The sequence below is a fragment of the Cervus elaphus genome, chromosome 4, assembly GCF_910594005.1.
Source record: "Cervus elaphus chromosome 4, mCerEla1.1, whole genome shotgun sequence".
Classification (NCBI taxonomy): domain Eukaryota; kingdom Metazoa; phylum Chordata; class Mammalia; order Artiodactyla; family Cervidae; genus Cervus; species Cervus elaphus.
Window position 1 is genome coordinate 35,827,867 of NC_057818.1, and position 22,784 is coordinate 35,850,650.

At 39.8% G+C, this 22,784-nt stretch overlaps 1 protein-coding gene across 3 annotated transcripts in view; it reads left to right on the top strand.

Annotated features, from left to right (window-relative positions):
- Positions 1 to 21,089, top strand: part of CTCF (CCCTC-binding factor) — a 43,121-nt gene extending 22,032 nt beyond the window's left edge. For 2 of the 3 annotated variants that reach the window (XM_043898820.1, XM_043898819.1), the window contains 10 exons: positions 3,470 to 4,259; positions 4,603 to 4,773; positions 7,483 to 7,616; positions 9,540 to 9,660; positions 10,230 to 10,379; positions 13,494 to 13,654; positions 14,208 to 14,390; positions 14,931 to 15,066; positions 18,143 to 18,304; positions 19,596 to 21,089. In XM_043898820.1, the coding sequence (XP_043754755.1) occupies positions 3,479 to 4,259; positions 4,603 to 4,773; positions 7,483 to 7,616; positions 9,540 to 9,660; positions 10,230 to 10,379; positions 13,494 to 13,654; positions 14,208 to 14,390; positions 14,931 to 15,066; positions 18,143 to 18,304; positions 19,596 to 19,780 (2,184 nt within the window). In that variant the 5' untranslated portion in view covers positions 3,470 to 3,478 and the 3' untranslated portion in view covers positions 19,781 to 21,089. The remainder of the gene's footprint in view (positions 1 to 3,469; positions 4,260 to 4,602; positions 4,774 to 7,482; positions 7,617 to 9,539; positions 9,661 to 10,229; positions 10,380 to 13,493; positions 13,655 to 14,207; positions 14,391 to 14,930; positions 15,067 to 18,142; positions 18,305 to 19,595) is intronic. The other variant, XM_043898821.1, reaches the window with a different exon arrangement.
- Positions 21,090 to 22,784: the final 1,695 nt, after the last annotated feature.

Below are 22,784 nucleotides of genomic sequence, written 5' to 3' on the forward strand. Positions count from 1 at the left end.
TTGGGTTAGATTACTAAAATTGACTTTGTTTCTTTTTACTTTTAAATATGGCTACTGGAAAAATTTGAATTATATGTATGTAGCTCACATTTCTATTGGATGACTCTAGTATAGAACATTCTTATCCCAAGAATGATATGTCTGAACAGTAGTGGTTATATAAAAGAAATTCTAGCTGGGATCATGCCTAAAGTAGTCTTTCACTATCAGAAATATAAATAAGATCTTATAAAAACGTTAGCACATTGATGCTCAGACATTTTTCATTTGTAGGCAGATTATAAAGCACTTCACAAATGTCCCTTGACCCTCATGTTCTGTGGTAGCATTTTGTTATGTGTGTCCTGTTAATGGAACAGATAGTAAGAGGTCTTTGCATCGAGCATTGTAGTATACTCTTGGTTGTTGAGTACAAGGAGCTAAGGAAAGTAGGTGATGGTAGAAATCAGGGAAACCCAGCAACCCACAAGGTTTTCCATTAGGCTTGGTTTTGTTCTATGCAGATAGTGAGGTTTGTTGAATCAGTCCAAATATGTAGGATTGTTTCAACCCTGGCTTCTTCCCTCAAAGAGTTTTAACAAGCCCACTGGGGAAACAGATTATTTTGGGAAAAATTTAAGTGCATAATAGTGTGGTTGTTTTATCAGCAGATACATTCAAGGAAAAATAATGGCTTATAGACCAACCAGTCATGAATCTGAATAGATTATCTGGGGTCAGTACATCCCTCCTCTTTGCAAATAAACAGATAAACTTTGTTGAAGAAATCAAACACTGTTCTTTATGAATCAAGTAAGTCTCAATTTTTAGTGCTTAGAAAGCATACGTGATTTCCATTGACAACCAAACGAGTATAGTTTTAATATTGTGTCATTCAAGACCACCCAATCTATGGCCACAACCAACACATCTTTTTTCTATCACTTTCTATTCTTTCCTCTATTTGAATGCTTTTTAAGCATGTGCATGCAGACATGCACACACGCACCGTGTTGCCTTTCAAAGTCCTGCCCATACTGATCTCACACCTGGCCAAACCTAGTTTCTTTTACCCTGAGCCATTGTACCTATTCTGTCTGTTGTTAGACAATAACTCTTAAAATGCAGGATCAGGTTTGCATAATCTTAGTCTTTGTACTACCTTGCAGGTGGTCCTGACTTAAGGAGCCTTCTCTGACTGCTAATACGGATAGTGTTAAGGTACCTGAATTGAAGAAACTGGTCTCTGATAAATGTGGCAGAACCTTTGTTTGAGATGAGAGCAAGAATACAAAACACTTTAAATTTTAATTTTGAGTTAACCTTATGTATACTTGTCAGTTTTGTTAAGTCAGTTTTTTGATAGGAATTGGACATTGCTCAGACTCATTTTACTCTTAGATACCTGGGTATTCTCAGCACTCACAAGATGTAAGAGCCAGAAACTATAAATCAAAAAGAAGCTGATTTTTCTATTTTCTTTTATGTATTCAGTTAGTATTTATTGTGTTCTTACTAACCTGGGCACAGTGCTAAAGGGTAAAAACTACTTGTTATATAAATGGTTTCTGTCCTTAACAAACTTATGGTCTTATAGAGAAGAGAAATACATGAATATATTTCAGGTATGAGATGATGGTATGAGACAGTAGGTGGAGGTGTGTGGTAGCTATAAGCAGGGCCATTGGACTCTGGATTCAAGTTCTGATTCTGGCTCAAAGAAAAGCATGACGAAAAGGCATTCTGATGACTTGTTTTCTAAGGGAGAATTTAGCTAAAAACAGGTCCCCTGCCAGATGTAAAAAATGTGTAAGATTTAAACCAGTTTTGTTAATAACTTTAATATCAAATATCCAGTCAGAGTTGAATCTCATTGTCTCATGGCATTTTTAAAAAACATTTGTTGGTTTGACTCAATACAAACAAGATCCATAGATAGTCTTTGCTGTATCTCTTAAGCTTCTTTTGTCTATATCAGGGTTTCTCAACCTCTGCACTTACTGACATTTGGGGACCAATAATTCTTTGTTGTGAAAGACTCACCTGTGCAGAGCAGGATGCTTAGTAATGTCTCTGGCCTCTACCCACTAGATAGCACTAGATACTGGTAGCTTACGTGCACAGGTAGTGACAACCAGAAACATGTCCAAGTCAAGTTGGGTCACTCAGTCATGTCTGACTCTTTGCAAACCCATGGACTGCGGATGCCAGGCTTCCCTGCCCATCACCAACTCCCGGAGCTTGCTCAAACTCAAGTCCATCGACCATCGAGTTGGTGATGCCATCCAACCATCTCATCCTCTTTCATCCCCTTCTCTTGCCTTCAATCTTGCCCAGCATCAAGGTCTTTTCTAATGAGCCAGTTTTTCACATCAGGTGGCCAAAGTATTGGAGCTTCAGCATCAGTCCTTCCAGTGAATATTCAGGACTGATTTCCTTTAGGATGGACTGGTTGAATCTCCTTGCAGTCCAAGGGACTCTCAAGAGTCTTCTCCAACACCACAGTTCAAAAGCATCAATTCTTCAGCACTCAGCTTTCTTTATAGTCCAACTCGCGCATCCATACATGACTACTGGAAAAACCATAGCCTTGACTAGACGGACCTTTGTTGGCAAAGTAATGTCTCTGCTTTTTAATATGCTATCTAGGTTGGTCATAACTTTCCTTCCAAGGAGCAAGTGTCTTTTAATTTCATGACTGCAGTCACCATCTGCAGTAATTTTGGAGCCCAAGAAAAGAAAATCTGTCACTGTTTCCACTGTTTCCCCATCTATTTGCCATGAAGTGATGGGACCAGATGCCATGATCTTAGTTTTCTGAATGTTGAGTTTTAAGCCACCCTTTTCACTCTCCTCTTTGACTTTCATCAAGAGGCTGTTCAGGATACAGCCTTGACTTACTCCTTTCCCAATTTGGAACCAATCCGTTTTTCCATGTCCAGCTCTAACTGTTGCTTCTTGACCTGCATACAGATTTCTCAGGAGGCAGGTCAGGTGGTCTGGTCTCCCATCTCTTTAAGAATTTTCCACAGTTTGTTGTGATCCACATAGTCAGAAACATGTCCAGGCCTTGCCAAATGTCTCCTGGCATAAGAATCACTGATCTGTAGGTTCTCCCTGTACCCTTGACATTTTTTTTCCTTCCTGGTGATTTCTTTACAGAAAACAGTAAGTAGTTATTCCTGCAGTTTGCTTCAGTCTGGGTTTCATGAATTTCATCCCTGTAGTGTAAATTAATATCCTCTGTCAACCAGTTTCCTATTAATTGGTAGTTGGATCTAGAGGTTTGATTTGTTTAGGATTTTTTTGTTTTGTCTTAAAAGACTACTTCATAGATGGTATTCCCGTCTTCCACCAGGAAGTGCATAATATCTGTTGTTTTTTTTGTAATATTAACAAACATTGGTGGTCTTTTTTGTTTTAAAATGTATATATTTTCGTTTAGATAAATTTTATTTTAAATAACAATCTGTGTTCTCCCTTAATAAAGGAAGGGGAAATGGAAGGTGAGGCGGTTGAAGCCATTGTGGAAGAGTCTGAAACTTTCATTAAAGGAAAGGAGAGAAAAACTTACCAGAGACGCCGGGAAGGGGGCCAGGAAGAGGACTCTTGCCACCTTCCCCAGAACCAGACTGATGGTGGTGAGGTGGTCCAGGATGTCAATAACAGTGTACAGATGGTGATGATGGAACAGCTGGATCCTACCCTTCTTCAGATGAAGACTGAAGTCATGGAGGGTGCAGTCGCTCCAGAAGCAGAGGCTGCCGTGGACGATACCCAGATTATAACCTTGCAGGTTGTAAATATGGAGGAACAGCCTATAAACATAGGAGAGCTTCAACTTGTGCAAGTACCTGTTCCTGTGACTGTACCTGTTGCTACCACTTCAGTAGAAGAACTTCAGGGGGCTTATGAGAATGAAGTGTCTAAAGAGGGCCTTGCAGAAAGTGAACCCGTGATATGTCACACCTTACCTTTGCCTGAAGGGTTTCAAGTGGTAAAAGTGGGGGCCAATGGAGAGGTGGAGACCCTGGAGCAAGGGGAACTTCCGCCTCAGGAAGATCCTAGTTGGCAAAAAGACCCAGACTATCAGCCACCAGCCAAAAAAACAAAGAAAACCAAAAAGAGCAAACTGCGTTACACAGAGGAGGGCAAAGATGTGGATGTGTCTGTGTATGATTTTGAGGAAGAGCAGCAGGAGGGTCTGCTGTCAGAGGTTAATGCAGAGAAAGTGGTTGGTAACATGAAGCCTCCAAAGCCAACAAAAATTAAAAAGAAAGGTAAAATAAGTTTATCCATTATATTCTCAAAACCATTTTGGGATAAAACACATAACAGTACATATGCAGATTATATTAAATGGATTTATTTTTTAAAGATTGTGATGTGGGTATCAATTTTTTTAGCCAGTCTAAAAGAAGTTTTTTCAGATTGAGTCCTTTTTTAAGTCCTGAAAAGAAAGTAAGAAATCTATTGGTAGCATGAGATAATTATGACTAAATATGACTTAATTTGGTTTAGTTACAAAAAGCTAACAAAATACATCTGTAGCAGTTTAAGCTTAGGATTAATCTTAAAAATTTTGAAACCCTGCAACAAGTAAGTGTTTTATTTCGTATATAGGTGTAAAGAAGACATTCCAGTGTGAGCTTTGCAGTTACACATGTCCACGGCGTTCAAATTTGGATCGGCATATGAAAAGTCACACTGATGAGAGACCACATAAGTGCCATCTCTGTGGCAGGGCATTCAGAACAGTCACCCTTCTGAGGAATCACCTTAACACACACACAGGTGGGTGCTGGATAAACATGTTGGGGACTACAGCTTAGCAAAGGCTTAAACTTGAGTTTTAAATATCTTCTAAGCTGATTCCGGGAGTAAAAGTGATAAGACTTCTTTGTTCTTTCTTATGTTACCCTTTTTGTAATCTTGATTTATTGTAAGCAAGTGGACTTATGGGCAAATGTAAAGAATTTATGGGAAGTAATCCAAATTATATAAGGATGGTGATTCAGATAAAGATTTTTTGCGGTAGTTAACCAACCTATAATATTTCCTGAGGACACCACCATTGTGTTGCTAAAGTTTTAACAACAATGACAAAAACTAACCCCCCAAAATCCCAGGCAACAATTGCCAGACACTATGAGGAAGAACATTAAAAATAGAAATGTGGTCCTCCTCTGTAAAAACCATAGTTTCTGGTTGTTTTACCTCAAAGAATAAGCTATAGTTCATAAACCCAGAATGAAAAATTTAAGACACCGTTCCAGCATTTCAAACATTTGTTCATTCATGGTCCACACATACTTAATATTCTAATATTAGCTTCATGTAGACTGTGGTCAGGTTCTGGGGTCACTAAAGTGGAGAGACTGGGCTGAAGCTCTCCTGAGACTCTCTTCTGGGCTCTTATACACTTACAGTGTTGATATTTGGCTCCAAGTGCTAATAGAAACTTCTCTCACCTGATTCTTCATGCAGAATAGCTTTCTTCTATCCAGATTCTCCACCTCATTTTATATGATGACTCTTGTTTTCTCTTTGATGTGTTGGTTGTCTGATGAACATGATCAAGTAGGGGTTGGCTTATAAGCAGTATGCTGTGCCGTAGTGTATTTGTTAATGTGACTTAGTCACTTCTCACCAACTCCCTAGTTTCTACCCAGACTTGACGATGATAATATGTTTTATTTGGTAGTTTGAAAATCCTAAGGAAAAGGCAGAAGACTGCATAAAAGCAGCTGAACACATTATAGGACTGCCAAAATGGGAGTACCTTGATGTGGGCACTGTGTGTCATGGTCAAGTCCTCAGCTTTGAAAATAAGAAATTTGGCTATTTAGGAGTGATTTGGCAGGACTAATTCATACTAACCAAATCCTCAAGAGTCAGGAGCATAACAGAACATCAGTTTATGGTGAAGAATGCACCTTTTTATTTTGTAGATACAATAGTATTGCATCCTAGGGGGGCCTATGTCCAGATGCTGTAGCAATTGAACGGTGGCCTGGTGAGCATGGACCTTGAGCAGAGGGACACAGTCGGTCATGTGGTACAACCTGATAAATTCAGGTCCCGCGGCGGTGTCTGCTTGTTTCTAATTGCCATGCTTAGGTCTATCGGAGGCAGGCCTCTTCTTCCCCCTTCGGTAATGCTAAGTAAACATTGGAAATTGTTTGTTTTCAGCTTACCGTGTCCTAATAGGAATTGATATTGCTTTCCTTCTCTTGTTAGTTGTTGTTTTACTTACCTGTCTGTACCACCAGAGTGTACATTTTTCATACATAAGAACTCTATCCTTCACTCTTAATCTTTAGTGGTACTAAAGAAGCAAACTGAATAAATGAACATTCTTTGGAATTTTCTAGTAATTACTATCATATCCAAACACATTGCCCTCTCCAGTATTCTCAATCTCTGGGAAAATCATTTCTGCAAATGGCTGGTCCCATTCATAACATCGTGAGTCTTCCTAATTCCATTCTCAAAGGTAGCCTGCCTTTGATTTTGGTGTTTGAGATTACCTTGCTGTTCACTTCTTACTCACAATTCCAGATGGTAATAATAACAGCCTATGAAAACAGTACTGTGTTCTGCTGTCAGCTTTATCTCTTTATTGTGAATATTACTTGGTCATAATATTTCCAGTGCAATGTTCAGAATATAAAGTGCCTAGAGAAGATCTACTAAAGTAATGGTACATTATGGGGCTACTATGGGAAGACATATTAAAAACAATAAGATTATCTCAGTGAAAGGAAAAATAAAACAAGAAAAAAAAAACAAGAAATATGGAAGATATAGTATTAGTTCAAAAAATATTTAAATATTCCATGATTTAACATTCAGATCACAGAATATTAGATTTGGATATTTGAAAACAGTCTGTTTAAATCACATAACATAAAAGGCAATACTGCTTTTAAAGCCTTTGGTAAATCTCTAGAATACCTTATGAAACCAAATTAAAATAGAAAATATGTTATTATATTTCTATTTTTTTTAAAAAAGAAAAAGTTGGTCAATATGGACAGCCCACTGGTTCTGTATATATAATTTCAATACAGTAATTTTTGATGTGTAGAAGGATCTTGAATCAAAATAACTATTAATTCTGTGACCTCTACTTGATAGACATTGAGGTTTAAAAGATGTGTTCTGTATTTTTTTAGATGGGTTGAAACAGATACTTCTATTAACCCTTAATCCATAGTGATCAAAATATTCACAAAATAGGGATAAAAAAGATTTTGTATTCAAAGACAGCAGACTCAAAATGGTAATTAAGAGAAACTAAACTTTAGTTTGGCATGTGTTTTTAATATTTTGAGATTGGTGTTGTAAAGTCAGCTGGGCTCTCACCCGTAGCTTTTGGAGCTACTCTCAGGCATGGTTGGTGAGATAACCAGGGTCCAGCCTCATGCTGCAGTTGTGCCACACATTGAACTCTGTAATTAACCATGTCCTTGACTTTCTCTTATGTCCTCCTTTCTCTAGGTACTCGTCCTCACAAGTGCCCAGACTGTGATATGGCCTTTGTGACTAGTGGAGAATTGGTGCGGCATCGTCGTTACAAACACACCCATGAGAAGCCATTTAAGTGTTCCATGTGCGATTACGCCAGTGTAGAAGTAAGTTCAGTGTAGATCAGCTCCTTGTTGGTTCCTTGTCTTAAGAAGACAATGATTCCTGTGTGAGGATAGTTTGTATCCTCATAATATAAGATAGAATATCTTACTAGATGACTACCACTCCTCCTCCCCACCACTAGAAAAAAAAATTCTGTATTGATTGTGAAAGGTTTACCCATTAAAAAAAGAGTACTAATCCATGTGTTATTAATGTTACAAGCAAATTCTACCAGACTTCAGAGAAATAAGTCACTATACCAAGAGTATTTTAAAAATGGAAGATTTCATCACCATAATTATTTGAGGTTACCTTGTTACCCAAACTGGATTAGGATAATTGTAAAAAGAAAACTGTATCTTTTTCTCACAGAAAAGCCAAAATTTTAAATAAATTAACAGATCAGATGTAGTAATAGATTATTACTAAAATGTGATTATTAAATAGAATATATCTAAAATGCAAGAATAATTCAACATTAGGAAATTATTGGTGTGTACTACATTGAGAGATTAAAGAAAAACCACATAATCGTTTCTGTAATTGAAAAACTATAAAATTTGATACTTGGTACTATTTAAAGTTCTGGCAAGTCAAGTGTAGAAGAAGATGTCTTTATTATGAGGAGTATCTACTGGAAGCCTATAGTAAACCCAGCCTAAGTAACTTTGGAACAAGATACCCATTCTCACAGTTAGAATTTCAACATTGTATTGGAAATCCTAGATAATAGCATAAAGTAAGTAATGAATTATAAATGGAAAGACAAAACTGTCATTTCTACAGACATATTTTCTTACGTAGAAAATCCAAGAGTATTGGCTGAAAAACCTAGAACATTTGAGTTCAGTCGAGTGGTCAGATCCAAGATATAAATACACAGGAATCAGTGACTTATACAATACCAATACTAGAAAACAGGTTCAAATTCTAACAGCAATAAAAATGGCCTGGGGGTAAACTGAACAGCAAAAAAGCACTTAATTCCTGTAAGAAGAAAATGTCTCAGAATTTTTGGAAGGACATTAATAAATACAATAAATATATATTTCAAGTTGGTTCTGAATTTCAACTGGAAGTGTATATATGAATGACTAAAAAATTTTTGAAAAAGGAATGAAGGGCTTTTGCTATTGGCTATGGTAAAACTATATGATAAATGAAGACAATGTGATATTGGAGCAAGAAAAAAAGAGTTGGCTGAAAAAGAATAGATCCTGCAGTATACAGGAATTTAATATGTGATAAGTCCTAGAAAGAGAACTATTCAGTATTACTGTTGGAATCGTTCTTTAGCCTTACAGTGTGTGAAATTTTTACTGTGTAGAATACAGGGGGATTTTAGTGTAAAACTGGAACACTATTTAGAATTTTCAAGTCACATGTTAGTGAGTATTTGAAACCCTCCTTAGAGTCACTCTTTTCTTGGAAAGGTACCAATTGAAGAGGAAAAGCATAAGTCCAAAGGGAGGAAGGTGAGAGGCCGCTGGTGCCTGGCCTGTCTGGGAAGTGCTGTTGAAAGAAAGACTGAGGGGAATTAAAATGCACTTATAAATTTGGATTCAAGTTTTTTAGAAACTTGATCCATAAATTAGCATGAATTATTTAAAAACTATTCTGGATAACTTCAGACATATAAAGAAGTAGATAGAATAGTATATTACACCCCCATGGACCTATTACCTGGCCTAAACTGTTAATAGTAACTCATCTTGACTCATGCCCTATCCGTTTTACCTTGTTCCCTTAGATCATGATAGGGATTTTAGAGGCAACAGTTAAAAAGGAGGAAATACCGTCCTTTAGACTTTGTCTGTTACGAACTTCAGTTTCCAAAACCAAAGCTTTTGTGCTTGACCCACGGTGTTCATGTCACAACCTATGGTAATACAGGTTTAAGAGGTTTTGTTGCTTTTGTATTTCAGGTCAGCAAATTAAAGCGTCACATTCGCTCTCACACTGGGGAGCGTCCTTTCCAGTGCAGCTTGTGCAGTTATGCCAGCAGGGACACATACAAGCTGAAAAGGCACATGCGGACCCATTCAGGTAGGACTTCTCCGTTCCTTGTATTAATGAACCACTTTCTGGTGGATCCCATTGGCACCCTGTGAACCACCACATACCCCTATCAGTTACCCAAATGGAAGTGGGCATGAGAATAGTATATAAATGACAAATGTTCTCTGGCATACCTTCAGAGTTCATTGCTCTGAATATACACTGGAGAATGGAAATTTTTTACTGTGTGAAGCCTGGGTAGATTACCTAACCCAACTTGTCAGTTTTCCAAAGCACAGTCTTTTTCTAAAAAGAAAAACTTGCAGGTCCTCCTGCCATCATCCCGTCTATAGCAGTAGAAACTACTCTTATTAACATGAAGGACTCTGTGGCAGAACTGGGCAGAGCAGAGGTGTTGGCCACAGTTTGGGACTTCTTATTCATCTCTGAAGATAGGCCTGAGCCAGGCAGTGGGCCTGAGCCTCATCCTTCCTGAGTTAAGAACTGTAGATCCTCTGTGGCTTGGCATATCTGCCACCTGGTAACCCTCCAATTAAATGGTAGTTACTTAGTCATTTCATCTAATTTATTAATTCTGTTTTTTTTTTTCTTTGAAGGGGAAAAACCTTATGAATGTTATATTTGTCATGCACGGTTTACCCAAAGTGGTACCATGAAGATGCACATTTTACAGAAGCACACAGAAAATGTGGCCAAATTTCACTGTCCCCACTGTGACACTGTCATAGCCCGAAAAAGTGATCTGGGTAAGTCAGTCAGCTAGTGGCAAATGAAAAATAAATTTTGACAAATCTATGAAGATAATGATCACAGGTTACTTCCTTTTCTGACTTCATACGTTTTGTTTGTTGTGAATGGCCTGCTATTTAATAAAAGTCATTGTTTATGCTATTTTCTTCTGTCTCTTCTTTCTCTTACTGAAGCTACACAACAAAATTTTTTCCTGACTGTAGCTTATCTATAAATAAATGGCAGCTATAATGAGAGAAAAGTGTATTTTTAATCAGTATCCTTCATTGGTAATGTTAAAAGTCCCCAAATATGGAAGTAACATAGTATGGTTCGAACTAAGGTCAGTCCATTTCAGTTTTTTGTTTTTTTTCCAGAATATTTGTACTTTCTTTAGGTAATTAGACTGTTGTATTGATTTGGTGATAGCTATAATTCTGTACATAATTAAGCTAGAGTTAATGTAAAGGCAGAGTTTAGTGGTAGAAATTTTAGTATAACTCATATACTTAAAGATAAGGTCACCTGAATATCCCTTTGTGTTTCTTATTTAAAATAGTTAAAAATAGTGCCCCAGTCTGTTCTCTGTTCAAAATGCATCGCTCCCTGCAAAATAATAATGTATTTAGATAAATTGTACCTTGCAGGTTGTCTTTATACTTTGATTTTACTTTTTTACTTATTTGATCTTCACAGCAATCATATGAAGTCATCAAGGCGTATTTATTCGAGCTTTGTAGGTGATAACCAGGTGTTTTGACCAAAGTGATACAACACAGCTTATGAGTGGCAAAGCTGGACTTGAGTATTCTGGAACCCTCTCAAGCTGTTTCTCACACTGGGGCATGTATAAGGACCCAGGTCATATCAGGAGCATACCAAACCATATCATAAATATGGCCTGTCTTTCTGCACGTTTTGAGTAAAGGTTTTGAGTAAAGTTATACAATTGAACTAGTATCTTAAAACATTTTTCCAATAATATGACTATATTGAACAAACTGGAGACTGACATAAAACATTTTTAAGATGAAACTGTGAGCTTGAAGTAGAGGACATGTAGGATTCCACGTAAGATCCAGTGGGTCATGTGTTCATTCTACTCTAGTGTAGAAAGGATTTTAGAAAAATTTAAGAAGTACTGTCCTCAGATAAATGAAAGAGTTTTACTGTTCTTAACGTATAGAAACTAAAACCTAAACCAGTAATATCATAGCACTGTGTGAACTGTTAGGCCACTGTTTGGATTATTCGATTTTTTTTTTAAGTTATTCACTATCCTGATGCAAATGAAAACCATGAGTGTTTTATACTTGCATGATAACCTCTTAGACCCTACATAATAAGCTGTTTATGAGGTAGTTAAGGAGCTGTCAAATAATAGTTATCTCCCCAAACCATTCCCAAACAAGTTTGTGTTCCCTCTTTAAAACAGGTCTGATTTCACATTAATATGCAATAATTAAGATTCATCACCTTGGAACACAGGAAAGCATGGGCTTTGGAGGCAGACCTACCAGAGTCAAGATTCACCTCCAAATACTTAACTGTTCTAATAAGTTTTTTTTTTTTTAACTGATATGTAGGAATAATTCCAACCTTACAGAATTATTATTGTAAATATTTAATAAAAACATATGAAAGTCTTTCACATTAACTGTTAGGTCTCTATCTGAGGAGCAGAAGTTGAGTCTAAGAATTATTTGAAATGATATATGTATGTATAAAAAGTCTTCATATAGTGAACACGTGTAGAGAGTAAAAAAGTGAACCATCACTTTCTCTTACCTTATTTCCATTCCCCAGAATTAGCCCTCTTTGATGTGAGGCTTCCCTGGTGGCTCAGTGGTAAAGAATCCACCTGCCAATGCCTGGAGGAGGAAATGGCAACCCACTCCAGTATTCTTGCCTGGGAAATCCCACGGACAGAAGTGCCTGGTGGCTGTAGTCCATGGGGTCGCAAAAAAGTCACATACTATTTAGCAACTAAACAACAAAAGTTGGAAGTGATAGCACCTTGATTGAGCAGATGGTTAGCACCATAAATTCTTGATCCTAAACGCAGCTGGGCTCCTCAGTATTCCAGCTGTTTGTCCTCATCAGTTGTGTTCCCATTCTCCTCAGTGAGTGTGTCCCATTAATTCATTCCACAGATGTTTGAGCACCTGCTATGTGGGAAGTACTATGACAGTAGGGTAAATCATTAACTTTGTTTAAACCTCTAATCTTCCTTCCCTTTTCTCTTTGCCTCCTTGGTCTCAGTATATAACTTCTTTTCTTACTTTACACACACAGGAAATGCAGCAGGTTGAAACTTCAAATTTCCCCTTTCCACATGTGTAACTTACCTGCATTCGTCCTCTTGCCCCATCAGCTTCTAGAGACTGTCACTGTTCGTGTCTGTGGCCTGTCCCTTTGCCCTGACCCCATTCTCCTGTGTTCCTAGCAACTTTTACATGGTCAAGTATTGCTTCTTTACCTTCACTTTCATGTTCTCACTCCTTAATCTTTCCCCTCAACTCTAAATGTCCTTACTTCTCTGCTTTTTTTTTTGTCTTCTGTTTCTAGGTTTTAGCTCTTTATTTCCTTCTCAGCCAGTCCTCATGAAGAGTTATATCGCTTACAGTCCTCTCTCCCTCAGCTTCCTTCCCATCTGGCATTTCAAATTCAACATGTTCAAAACTGGGGTCTAAATCCCCTTTGTCCCCTTGTCCCAAAGACAGACACACAGCTCAGGCTTCAGCCCTGTTCCACTTACTCCTTGTCTCAGTAAGTGGCTCCACCATCTGCTCAGTTTTCCAAGCCAGAAACCTGAAGGTCATTCCTGATACCCACCTTTCTCTTCCTCACTCTGGTCAGTCACTGAGTCCTATTGATTCAGTTTCTTGGGTCTCTTGTCAGGTCCCCTTCCCTCCATACCCACTGCCATCTCCAAACCACCACCTTCCCTCACCTGTCCAGTTTTAACATCTCACCTAGTCTCTCCATGTCTGTTTTTACTCCTTTTTTTTCCCCATTTTCTGTATAGCAGCCAGAGTAATTATACTCAGAAGCAGAAAGAAATGTGTTCTTAACTTTTTGAGATGTTTGTGTTTTCACAAGTTGGACTGGGCTTTGTGTTTTGCTTTCAGGTGTCCACTTGCGAAAGCAGCATTCCTATATTGAGCAGGGCAAGAAATGCCGATACTGCGATGCTGTGTTTCATGAGCGCTATGCCCTCATCCAGCACCAGAAGTCACACAAGAACGAGAAGCGCTTTAAGTGTGATCAGTGTGATTATGCTTGTAGACAGGTAGGAACCTTTATAGTTAGAAAACGGTTGATGTCTCATCAGTGTTGGGTTTTATCAGAGGGTTTTTACCTGGTGGCTCAGAGGGTAAAGTGTCTGCCTGCAGTGTGGGAGATCTGGGTTCGATCCCTGGGTTGGGAAGATCCCCCGGAGAAGGAAATGGCAACCCACTCCAGTATTCTTGCCTGGAGAATCCCATGGACAGAGGAGCCTGGTAGGCTACAGTCCACGGGGTCGCAAACAATTGGACACGACTGAGCGACTTCACTTTCACTATATGAAAGTAAGTTCAGGACTTGAGAGAAGGGATGAATTTGGTACTGGGGCCTGATGCCTGGGAGTGATCTACCGAAGCAGCCCAGCAGAAGTGAGTGTATCTGGTAGGATTTGGGGAAGCAGTTTTGTACCCCAGTAAGGTTTACATCATCCTCTCAGTAAGCAGTTCTGGGCCTGGACCCTTGGAAGAGAAAGGTTTTTAGAGCTACACATGCAGGTGGTGCGGGATAGCAGCCCTACAACAGGCTCTGAGACCTTCCTTCACCCCATTCTCTTTCAGGAGAGGCACATGATCATGCACAAGCGCACCCACACTGGGGAGAAGCCTTATGCCTGCAGCCACTGCGACAAGACCTTCCGCCAGAAACAGCTCCTCGACATGCACTTCAAACGCTATCATGACCCGAACTTTGTCCCTGCGGCCTTTGTCTGTTCTAAGTGTGGGAAAACATTTACACGCCGGGTAAGAGTCAGAACTTGACTTCCTCCCTTATAGTTCTTGATACCATTCATGTTCTCGATCTTCTGTTGCAAAGCAGGGCAGTTTTCTCCACTGAGATTATAGAGATAAACTATCATTTGGAAAGGGTCAGTCATCCCCACCCCACCACATCACACCTGTCCATGCGTGAACTCTTCCACTGATGGGGAACTCAGTATTTTTTAACAGGTCTGTCTTCACTTAGGGTCATGTTAGTCAGGTCTGCACAGGACAGGGAGCTTGGTCTGATTCTCCCGTACTCAGAGGACCTAACCTCATCTTCTGAGCAGCTCTCCTCTCCCACCCACCCTTTTCTCTCTCTCTACCCACTCCAGATGGAGACCATTTTCCCTGAATGGGAAGAGTATGTTCAGGACACACTTAGCAGATACTAGAACATTGAGACTTAATATGGATAACCACCCCCCAGTTGTTGTTTTTTTTGTTAAACTAAAAGAGAACTTCCAATTTTAATCTTACCTTTTTTAGTAATGTGAACGAGGATTTTGTTCCTTTTGTTAGAATACTATGGCAAGACATGCGGATAATTGTGCTGGTCCAGATGGTGTAGAAGGGGAAAATGGAGGAGAAACGAAGAAGAGTAAACGTGGAAGAAAGAGAAAGATGCGTTCTAAAAAGGAAGACTCCTCTGACAGTGGTAAGTGACTTTTGTTTCTTGAGTTAGTTAAATGTGGCAGGTTTTGGTGCAGAGATTACAGTGTATTTTCGTAAGGACGTGCTGGAATACAGAGATAGGCCATTCTCTCATGCTTCCTTTAAACCTCTAATCTTCCTGATGTGTGTATATATTTACAACAGTAGTTAGCTTATTCCCAGAGCAAATTTTTCTTTTTTTTCTTATGGTGTTCCATTGCTTGATAAGATATGTTATGTTCAGTTAAAGCTGAAGCAAAATTAATATCTTTATACTCACTTTACTCAGATTAGTGATATTTTAAGGCCAGCAGAGTTTCTTTTCTATGTTCATAGCTTTTACGTTTAGGAAGCTGGTCTAGATTTGAGCAGTGAATCTAATGGACATGAAGAAGGTTGCTTAAGCATCCTGACCAACTTCTGGTTTGACTGCCTGTGTCAGCCTAGCCTTGAGATGTGTTGATCAAATCCGTGAAGGTCAGCCTTTCTCTTCCTACCTTAATCTCCCCATTTATAATTTAAAACTTTGCCTGTTTTCCTACCATTGATGTTCTTTGGGGTGTTAATCATGAAATCCAGGCAGAAGGTATACGTGTTGAGGTGCTAGACTCACGAAGGGGGTGGAGAACAGAGTGTTGGTCATGTAGGAGTCACATTTGACGATACAAACTCACTCCAAAGTGTTAGGTTTTATAATGTGGATACTTGGGCTACTGGCACCTAGTTGAGAAGGCACATCAGTGGCTTCAATATTTAAGACTTGTGGAAAAGGATGTAGAGGAGTTTTGTTTTGGGGAATGTACTTACAGATGATGCCTAATGTATTTCTAAGAAATTCTCATTTTGTCTTCTGCGTTGCTTGTCAGAAATAGTGGGAAACGAAATGAAATTTCTGAAAACTGAATATATCTGTCACTTTATTGGTTTTATTATAAAATTTGTTCATGAAAGTACTAGGTCTTTTATATTTAAATATATAAGAAATTTGTTTTTTTATCTTAATAAGGCCTCAGTTTTCTATTCATAACTTTTTATGGGGGAATATTTGTCTAAGCATAAGAGTAATTTATTTTTTGCTGCCTTCTTAAGTGGAAAATCTATTTTAAGCGGTATCTTCAGTCACTGGGTTTTAAGTGAATGCCTCCTTTAAAATGTCACTTTGCTTAATTTTCTTTTTCCACTTTGTTTAATTTTTATGAAAACACATCACACTGAATCACTGTGGAATCCGTTTGTTTGTTTGGCAAAGAAATTGAGTGGACTATTGGGAGGTGCCAAGGAATGTCAGTGGGCCTCAAGAACCAGCAGAGATGCCCAGATAAACTTGAGCTTCAGGATACCTGTAGTAGCTCTTGGTTGCAGGGCCTTCTACTGCCACAGACATACCTTTTTTCTCATGGTACTGCCGTGTTCACTTCTGTGGTTCATCTCCCAACAAGACCAGCAACATCTCTCAGCTGCAGGGTTTAATGACAGTCCCTAATAGGTTTCTGTGGCTCCTCCTTTTGTCTTCTGCACTGGAGAAGACAGGAGGAGGACTTGCAGAGCTTTGTGTGGGGCCTATTGTCTCTTTATCCCAGAATGTTTGGACTGGTGAAGGCCAGAATCAGATTTGTTCCCTCCCAGAAGTTCTGCCTGTTGGTCATCGACAGAAATTGACCACCAGAGTCTAATGCTATTTTCAAGGCTTCTAACCAAAATCTCTCCAATCCAATAAGCTTTTGACCCTATTAACTTTCTTTGTGTGCTTCTCCCACTGCCCCCCCTCCCCCACCTCAGTTCTGACTGAATTTGTTTAGCTTTCTAGGCGTTGGGCCAACTTAGGCAATAGGGGGCTTGAATAAGTTCAGTAGGGAAGCATGTCGTTCTTGACACGCTGCCACGTACCAGTACGTTCCCCACATTTTCACTTAGGATTTCAGTCACTTGACAAGGCATTTTGTCCTGATGATCAGGCATTTACCCACAGATTTCTAAATTTAAACATTTGTTACGAGCGAAAGAGAGTGTGCTTGTAACCTGTGCTTCTTGGAGGAAGGCAGGCAGGATATCTTTTGTGCCGTGGCAATGGGGGAGGGGCAGCAAGAGCTCTTCAGTTGCCTGCAGGTGTGGGCAGCAGAACACCCCCAAACTGTGGTTATTTGTGCCTTATAAATCACTTTAGTTTCTCTCTGTTTCTATAAAATGAGGGTAATACCTCTTATTTAATGAAGCCTATATGGAATAATGGAGAATTTTTATAAACTCTGATGTGTAGTGTAAAAAGCATCTGTGATGATGTGGTAGAATGTAAGTTGCAGAGCACAATTACAGGCATTATCTCTTTGTGATCCTTGAGAGTTCTTTAGAGATTACACAAGGAAACTGAGGTTCCGTGTGGTTATCATCCCAGCTCACACACTTAGGAGATCTGAGACTCAAAACTATATTATCAGGCTCTTCATCAGTGTTCTTTCTACAATAGTTCCCTCTCCTTCTACGTGGTAATTGCTTTAGGGAGAAGGTAAGGGAGTTAGGAGGACCCACTGGGTTTGGGACAGCTGGGAATTAAATCCCAAAATTTGACCTTAACACTTTTCCTGGTAAATAGGACCTCACGGTGCTTCAAGAACTTTATACACACAAACACACACACATCTTCCACCACTCTTCAGGGGTCCATCTCAGGCTTAGTGTCCTGTTTTATCCATGTATAGTAGGTAGAGGGAACATTTGTTCATTTTCAGCTTAAAACACCACTTGGCAGGGGTGTTTAATATAACTGGTGTAAGTTGGAGTTGCCTTTAAGAATTTAAAACTCAATATTCTGATATCTAAAGCTGAAAGAATATCCAGTCCACATAAAATATGAATAATGGTATTTAAGTTGGTTTGCTTATTAATTTAGCATTAATACCAGTTTACTTTCTTTAGTGCTGAAAACAAAAATTCCAGTGAAATGGAATTTTTAAATGGACTATTAACAATGAAAATAAATATTTAAGTAGACTTCACAGAATATGTGATTATTTGTGTGTTGCTTTTCCTTCCGCCACTCGTCTCCTTGCCCCACCACCTCTTCTTCCTGATTTCATGAGAAGAAAATGCTGAGCCAGACTTGGATGACAATGAGGATGAGGAGGAGCCTGCCGTGGAGATTGAACCCGAGCCAGAGCCCCAGCCAGTGACCCCAGCCCCACCACCTGCCAAGAAACGGAGAGGACGCCCCCCTGGCAGAACCAACCAGCCCAAACAGACCCAGCGTAAGTTGCTTGTTTCAGCTCAGTAGGCTGGCGTCCTCTCTTAACATGTGGGGAAGCCAGACGGGTCCTTTTTCTTTGGGTAGATGGGAACCGAGCCATGAGAACAAGTTAAGGTCACACTGGGAACAAATTCTCAGGAAGCGATTTTTTAGTTTTTTATTGGGGAACATCTGAGAAAGTCTCTAGAGGCCTGTTAAGTTTTAGCAAGATAAAGTCCAGAGTTGAAGGGTACTTACTATGAGATGGGTACTGTCGGTGTGGGAGGGTTTTACAAAACAATTAGTCTTAGTCAGCTGGCAAAATTGACATGGTAATGAATGTAATGTATAAGAGCCAAATTTTAAAGGATGGAGGAATAAAGGGATTTCCATGATGACAGTGTCCCTCTTAAGAAACCCAGGTCCATGGATTCTGTTGCTGGCTTCCTGATTTATGAGAGGACATTGGGCAGCAGTCCTGTACTGCACATGGCTCTTGTAATTGCAGGCTCTAGGGAGTCTCAGGTCTTTGTTCTATTCATGAATCTCCTAAAAGCTGGCAATTCTTTTTCTTCCTTCAACAAATGCAGCATTTCATCTGTTTTTTTAATATGCTCCTTGAGCCCCATGTCTAAATGTCTTATTACAGAGGGGTAGTTGGGGAACTATTTGACCTACAGAGATTTGAGTGAACAAACTGGTGGTAGGGCCCTCGGTGTTGCACAGCTTCGGATGCAAAAATGTCAGGTTCTGGAACTTCTCTGGAGGTTCAGTGGCTAAGACTGCACTCCCAATGCAGGGGGCCCCGGGTTCGATCTCTGATCCAGGGAACTAGATCCTGCATGCCACAACTAAGCTTGTGTGCCACAACTAAGACCTGGCACAGATAAATTTATTAAAAAAGTCAGGTTCTTTTACTATAGGTAGGTTATCTCTAAAACAGACCTGCCTACATCCTATACTCTGAAGTATTCCTTGTCTCGTGCCATCTGCATTTTTTGCCTGTGTCACACTGACTATTGTGAAACCCTAATTTATGAGATAAAAGGAAAACTTAAGATTTTTAATACATGATTTGGGAGGCATATGAAGAGGAATGTCAGTGCTTTGTCTTTTGGTACTATCTAGAGTATTTGGGCTTTGTGTATGGCCACATTATAGGTTATTAAGTCTTTTTTATTGACGTTCTCTGTATCGAAACTGAGGCTTTCCAGTGTTGCTGACTTTTCATTTAGTGTCAAGTCTGAAAAGACCCTTGCAATTCTTGGGGGCTTTAATGGAGCATTTGTTTTCTTCATGCTCTTCTTTGCCAGCAACAGCCATCATTCAGGTCGAAGACCAGAATACAGGTGCAATTGAGAACATTATAGTTGAAGTCAAAAAAGAGCCAGACGCAGAGCCTGCGGAGGGGGAGGAAGAGGAGACCCAGCCAGCTGCCACAGATGCCCCCAACGGAGACCTCACGCCTGAGATGATCCTCAGCATGATGGACCGGTGATGGCGGGGCCTCGCTCCTTGCCAGAACTGCTCTGGGCTGTGTTTAAACGGCCTGCATCTTACTTTTTCTCCCTTCTTTCTTCTTTTGGCTTTGGGAAAAGCATCATTTTACCAAACATACTGAGAACTAAAACTTCAAGGATGATGTTAGAAAATGTGATTTAACTAGAACTTGCTGTTTGATGTTAGCAAATCATGGAATGTTCTGAGTCCCTGAGGGTTTACTGTGAAGTGCTGAGGACAGTGTTCACGCCTCCCTGGTTTTCTTAGATGGAAACAGAGACATTGAACCCTCTCTCTTGCAATGGTAAACCACTCCAGAAACCACCACCCGGTTTCCCAGAGTTCTTACGGTCTTCTTCCCAGGAGAGTTTTTAATTGTAAATGCAGACTTGGGAAGGACTTAGACTTTTAAACTGGTTTTTGCTTTTGCTTTTCCCTGACTCCCTTTGCTTGGAGTCAGCTGCACACCAGTAGTATGGCATGCTACGATTGGTTTCTGTCCTGAAGACTTTGCCTCTTTCTTGGCAAAGTTTCTGGTATGGTCAAGCTTGTAAATAACTTTTTTTACATTTTAATCTTTTCCATTAATTACAAGGTTGGAAAGAAGTGCAGTGTAAGAAAACCCAGCATTTTAATTACTTGCAAATTAAGTTACTACAGACGGTAGTTTGTAAACGTTGACGAGGAATTGGATCACAATCATGTCGCAGAACAGCACCAAGACTGCTGCCCGCTAGTGACGGACACCCACATGGAACATCATGATTTCCAACCCATGGAGCCAGCATTTGAACCTTGTACAATTAACTTTCAGTTATGATTTCCCATCTACATTTCCTTTGCTTTGTTCGTAGCTGAGTTTCGTGTTTTATAAATCCTCTGTTGAAGCAGAAGGGTGATTATGAGTGGGTCACAGCAGCTCTTAAAAGCTGGGCCAGGAAATTTCACTAGGTCAGTAATTTAAACTTTGGATCTTCAAAAAAATAATAATGTGAAGCAAAACCAACTCAAAAGTGATTTCTTGCACATGAACTGTCACATGTTTAAAATGTGTTTTTTAGAGAGCCTCAGTCTTGCTGATTTCAAACACTTTTTTCTTCTGTGTATTGCTTTTAAGAGAGCCATCAGTTAGCTATCAGACTCTAGGTTGATGCATTTTGTACTTAGCTGTACTGTGTGATATTTTTCATTATTTTAGGACGCCAACATGAGACCTGTAATAAAATATGTAATGGGGTTGAAAGCTGGGGAGGAGGATCTACTGCTGTACAGCTAATAAATCATAACGGATTAACAAGTGCTCCGAACACCCCCACTTGTGTGATTCCTGCCTAACCAGGGGCCCAGAGGGGTCAGTGTGCATAACTTCAGGCAGCGCAGGCCTCTTTCAGAAGCAAGCTGTGCTTCCAGGATGACCAGCTCTGTCTAGCAGATGGGCGATGATGTTGGCAAGTGATGGAATATTGAGGGCATCCTGCTACGAGTTTTATTGCCCCAAAAGTGTACGAGTAGAGATGTGAATCTACACAGCTGCCAGCCCCCATGATCCACATAAAGAGTGGATTCCCCGTGGTAGAGCAGGTGGACAACAGAGCTTAAAGGAAAAGGGGCCAATGGGAAGCTCTGGCCTCAAGATCTCAGCTCAAGATTTCCCTGGTGGTACAGTGGATAAGAATCTGCCTGCCAATTCAGGGGATTATGGTTTCGATCCCTGGTCCAGGAAGATTCCACATGCCGCATGGCAACTAAGCCCAGCACCACAGCTGCTAAAGCCCTTGCACCTAGAGCCTATGCTTCACAACAAAAGAAGCCATTGCAGTGAGAAGCCTGTGAACCTCAACGGAGAGTAGTCCCCACTCACCACAACTAGAGAATGCACTCACGCAGCAACAAAGACCCAGCAGAACCCAAATGTGAAAAGATTAATAAGTAATTTTTTTTTAATTGGCTCACGGAGGACTGGGATCAATGCATCAAGCTTTGCTAAATGCAGGGGAACAGAGAGAAACTGGACCCTAGAGAAGTTCTTCTCTAGTCTGCCCTAGAGAAGTTCACTTGGAAGGGGAGACCGATATGCCACTACCAGACTGTGGGGAGAGAGACCTAGAGAGCATAGCTCCCTGTTAGCACCTGGGAAGCAGGATGGGAAGGGAATGTGTTAGGGAGTTTCTGTATTGGTGAATTACCATCTTGCTGTTGGCCATTTCTGGGCAGATTGCTCTGGCAGGCCCATTTTAGGTGAAAGCTTTGGCCACAAATTACAGGGCTTTTTGGTTACTGAAGTAGAGTTGATTTACAATGTTGTGTTCCTGCTGTCTAGCAGTGTGATTCAGTTATATATACATTCTTTTTTTTTTTTTTAAATACTCCCTTCCATTTTCGTTTATCATAGACTATTGAATATAGTTCTCTGTGCCATACAGTAGAACTTTTTTCTTTTAATCCATTCTATATATAAAAGCTTAACATCTGCTAGTTTCAACCTCCGTCTCTGTCCTTCCCTCTTGGCAACCACCAGTCTGTTCCCCATGTCTGTGATTCTGTTTCATAGATAAGTTCATTTGTGTCATATTTTAGGTTCCACATATGAGTGATATCATGTTGTCTTTTTCTGATTTACTTCATTTAACATAATAATCTCTAGTTGCATCCCTATTGCTGCAAGTATTATTTTTCATTCATTTTTATGGTTGAGTAGTACTCCATTGTGTGTATATACCACATCTTCTTTATCTGTTGATGGACATTTAGGGTGTTTCCATGTCTTGGCTATTGTGAATAGTGCAGGTATGAACATCGGGTGTATGTATGTGTTTGAATTACAGTTTTGCCCAGATATGTGCACAGGAGTGGGATTGCTGGATCATTTGGTGATTTTGTTTTCTTTGGAACCTCCACACTGTTTTCCACAGTAGCTGTACCAACTTACATCCCCCACCAACAGTGTAGGAGGGTTCCCTTTTCTCCACACCTCTCTAGCATTTATTGTTCATATATTTTTT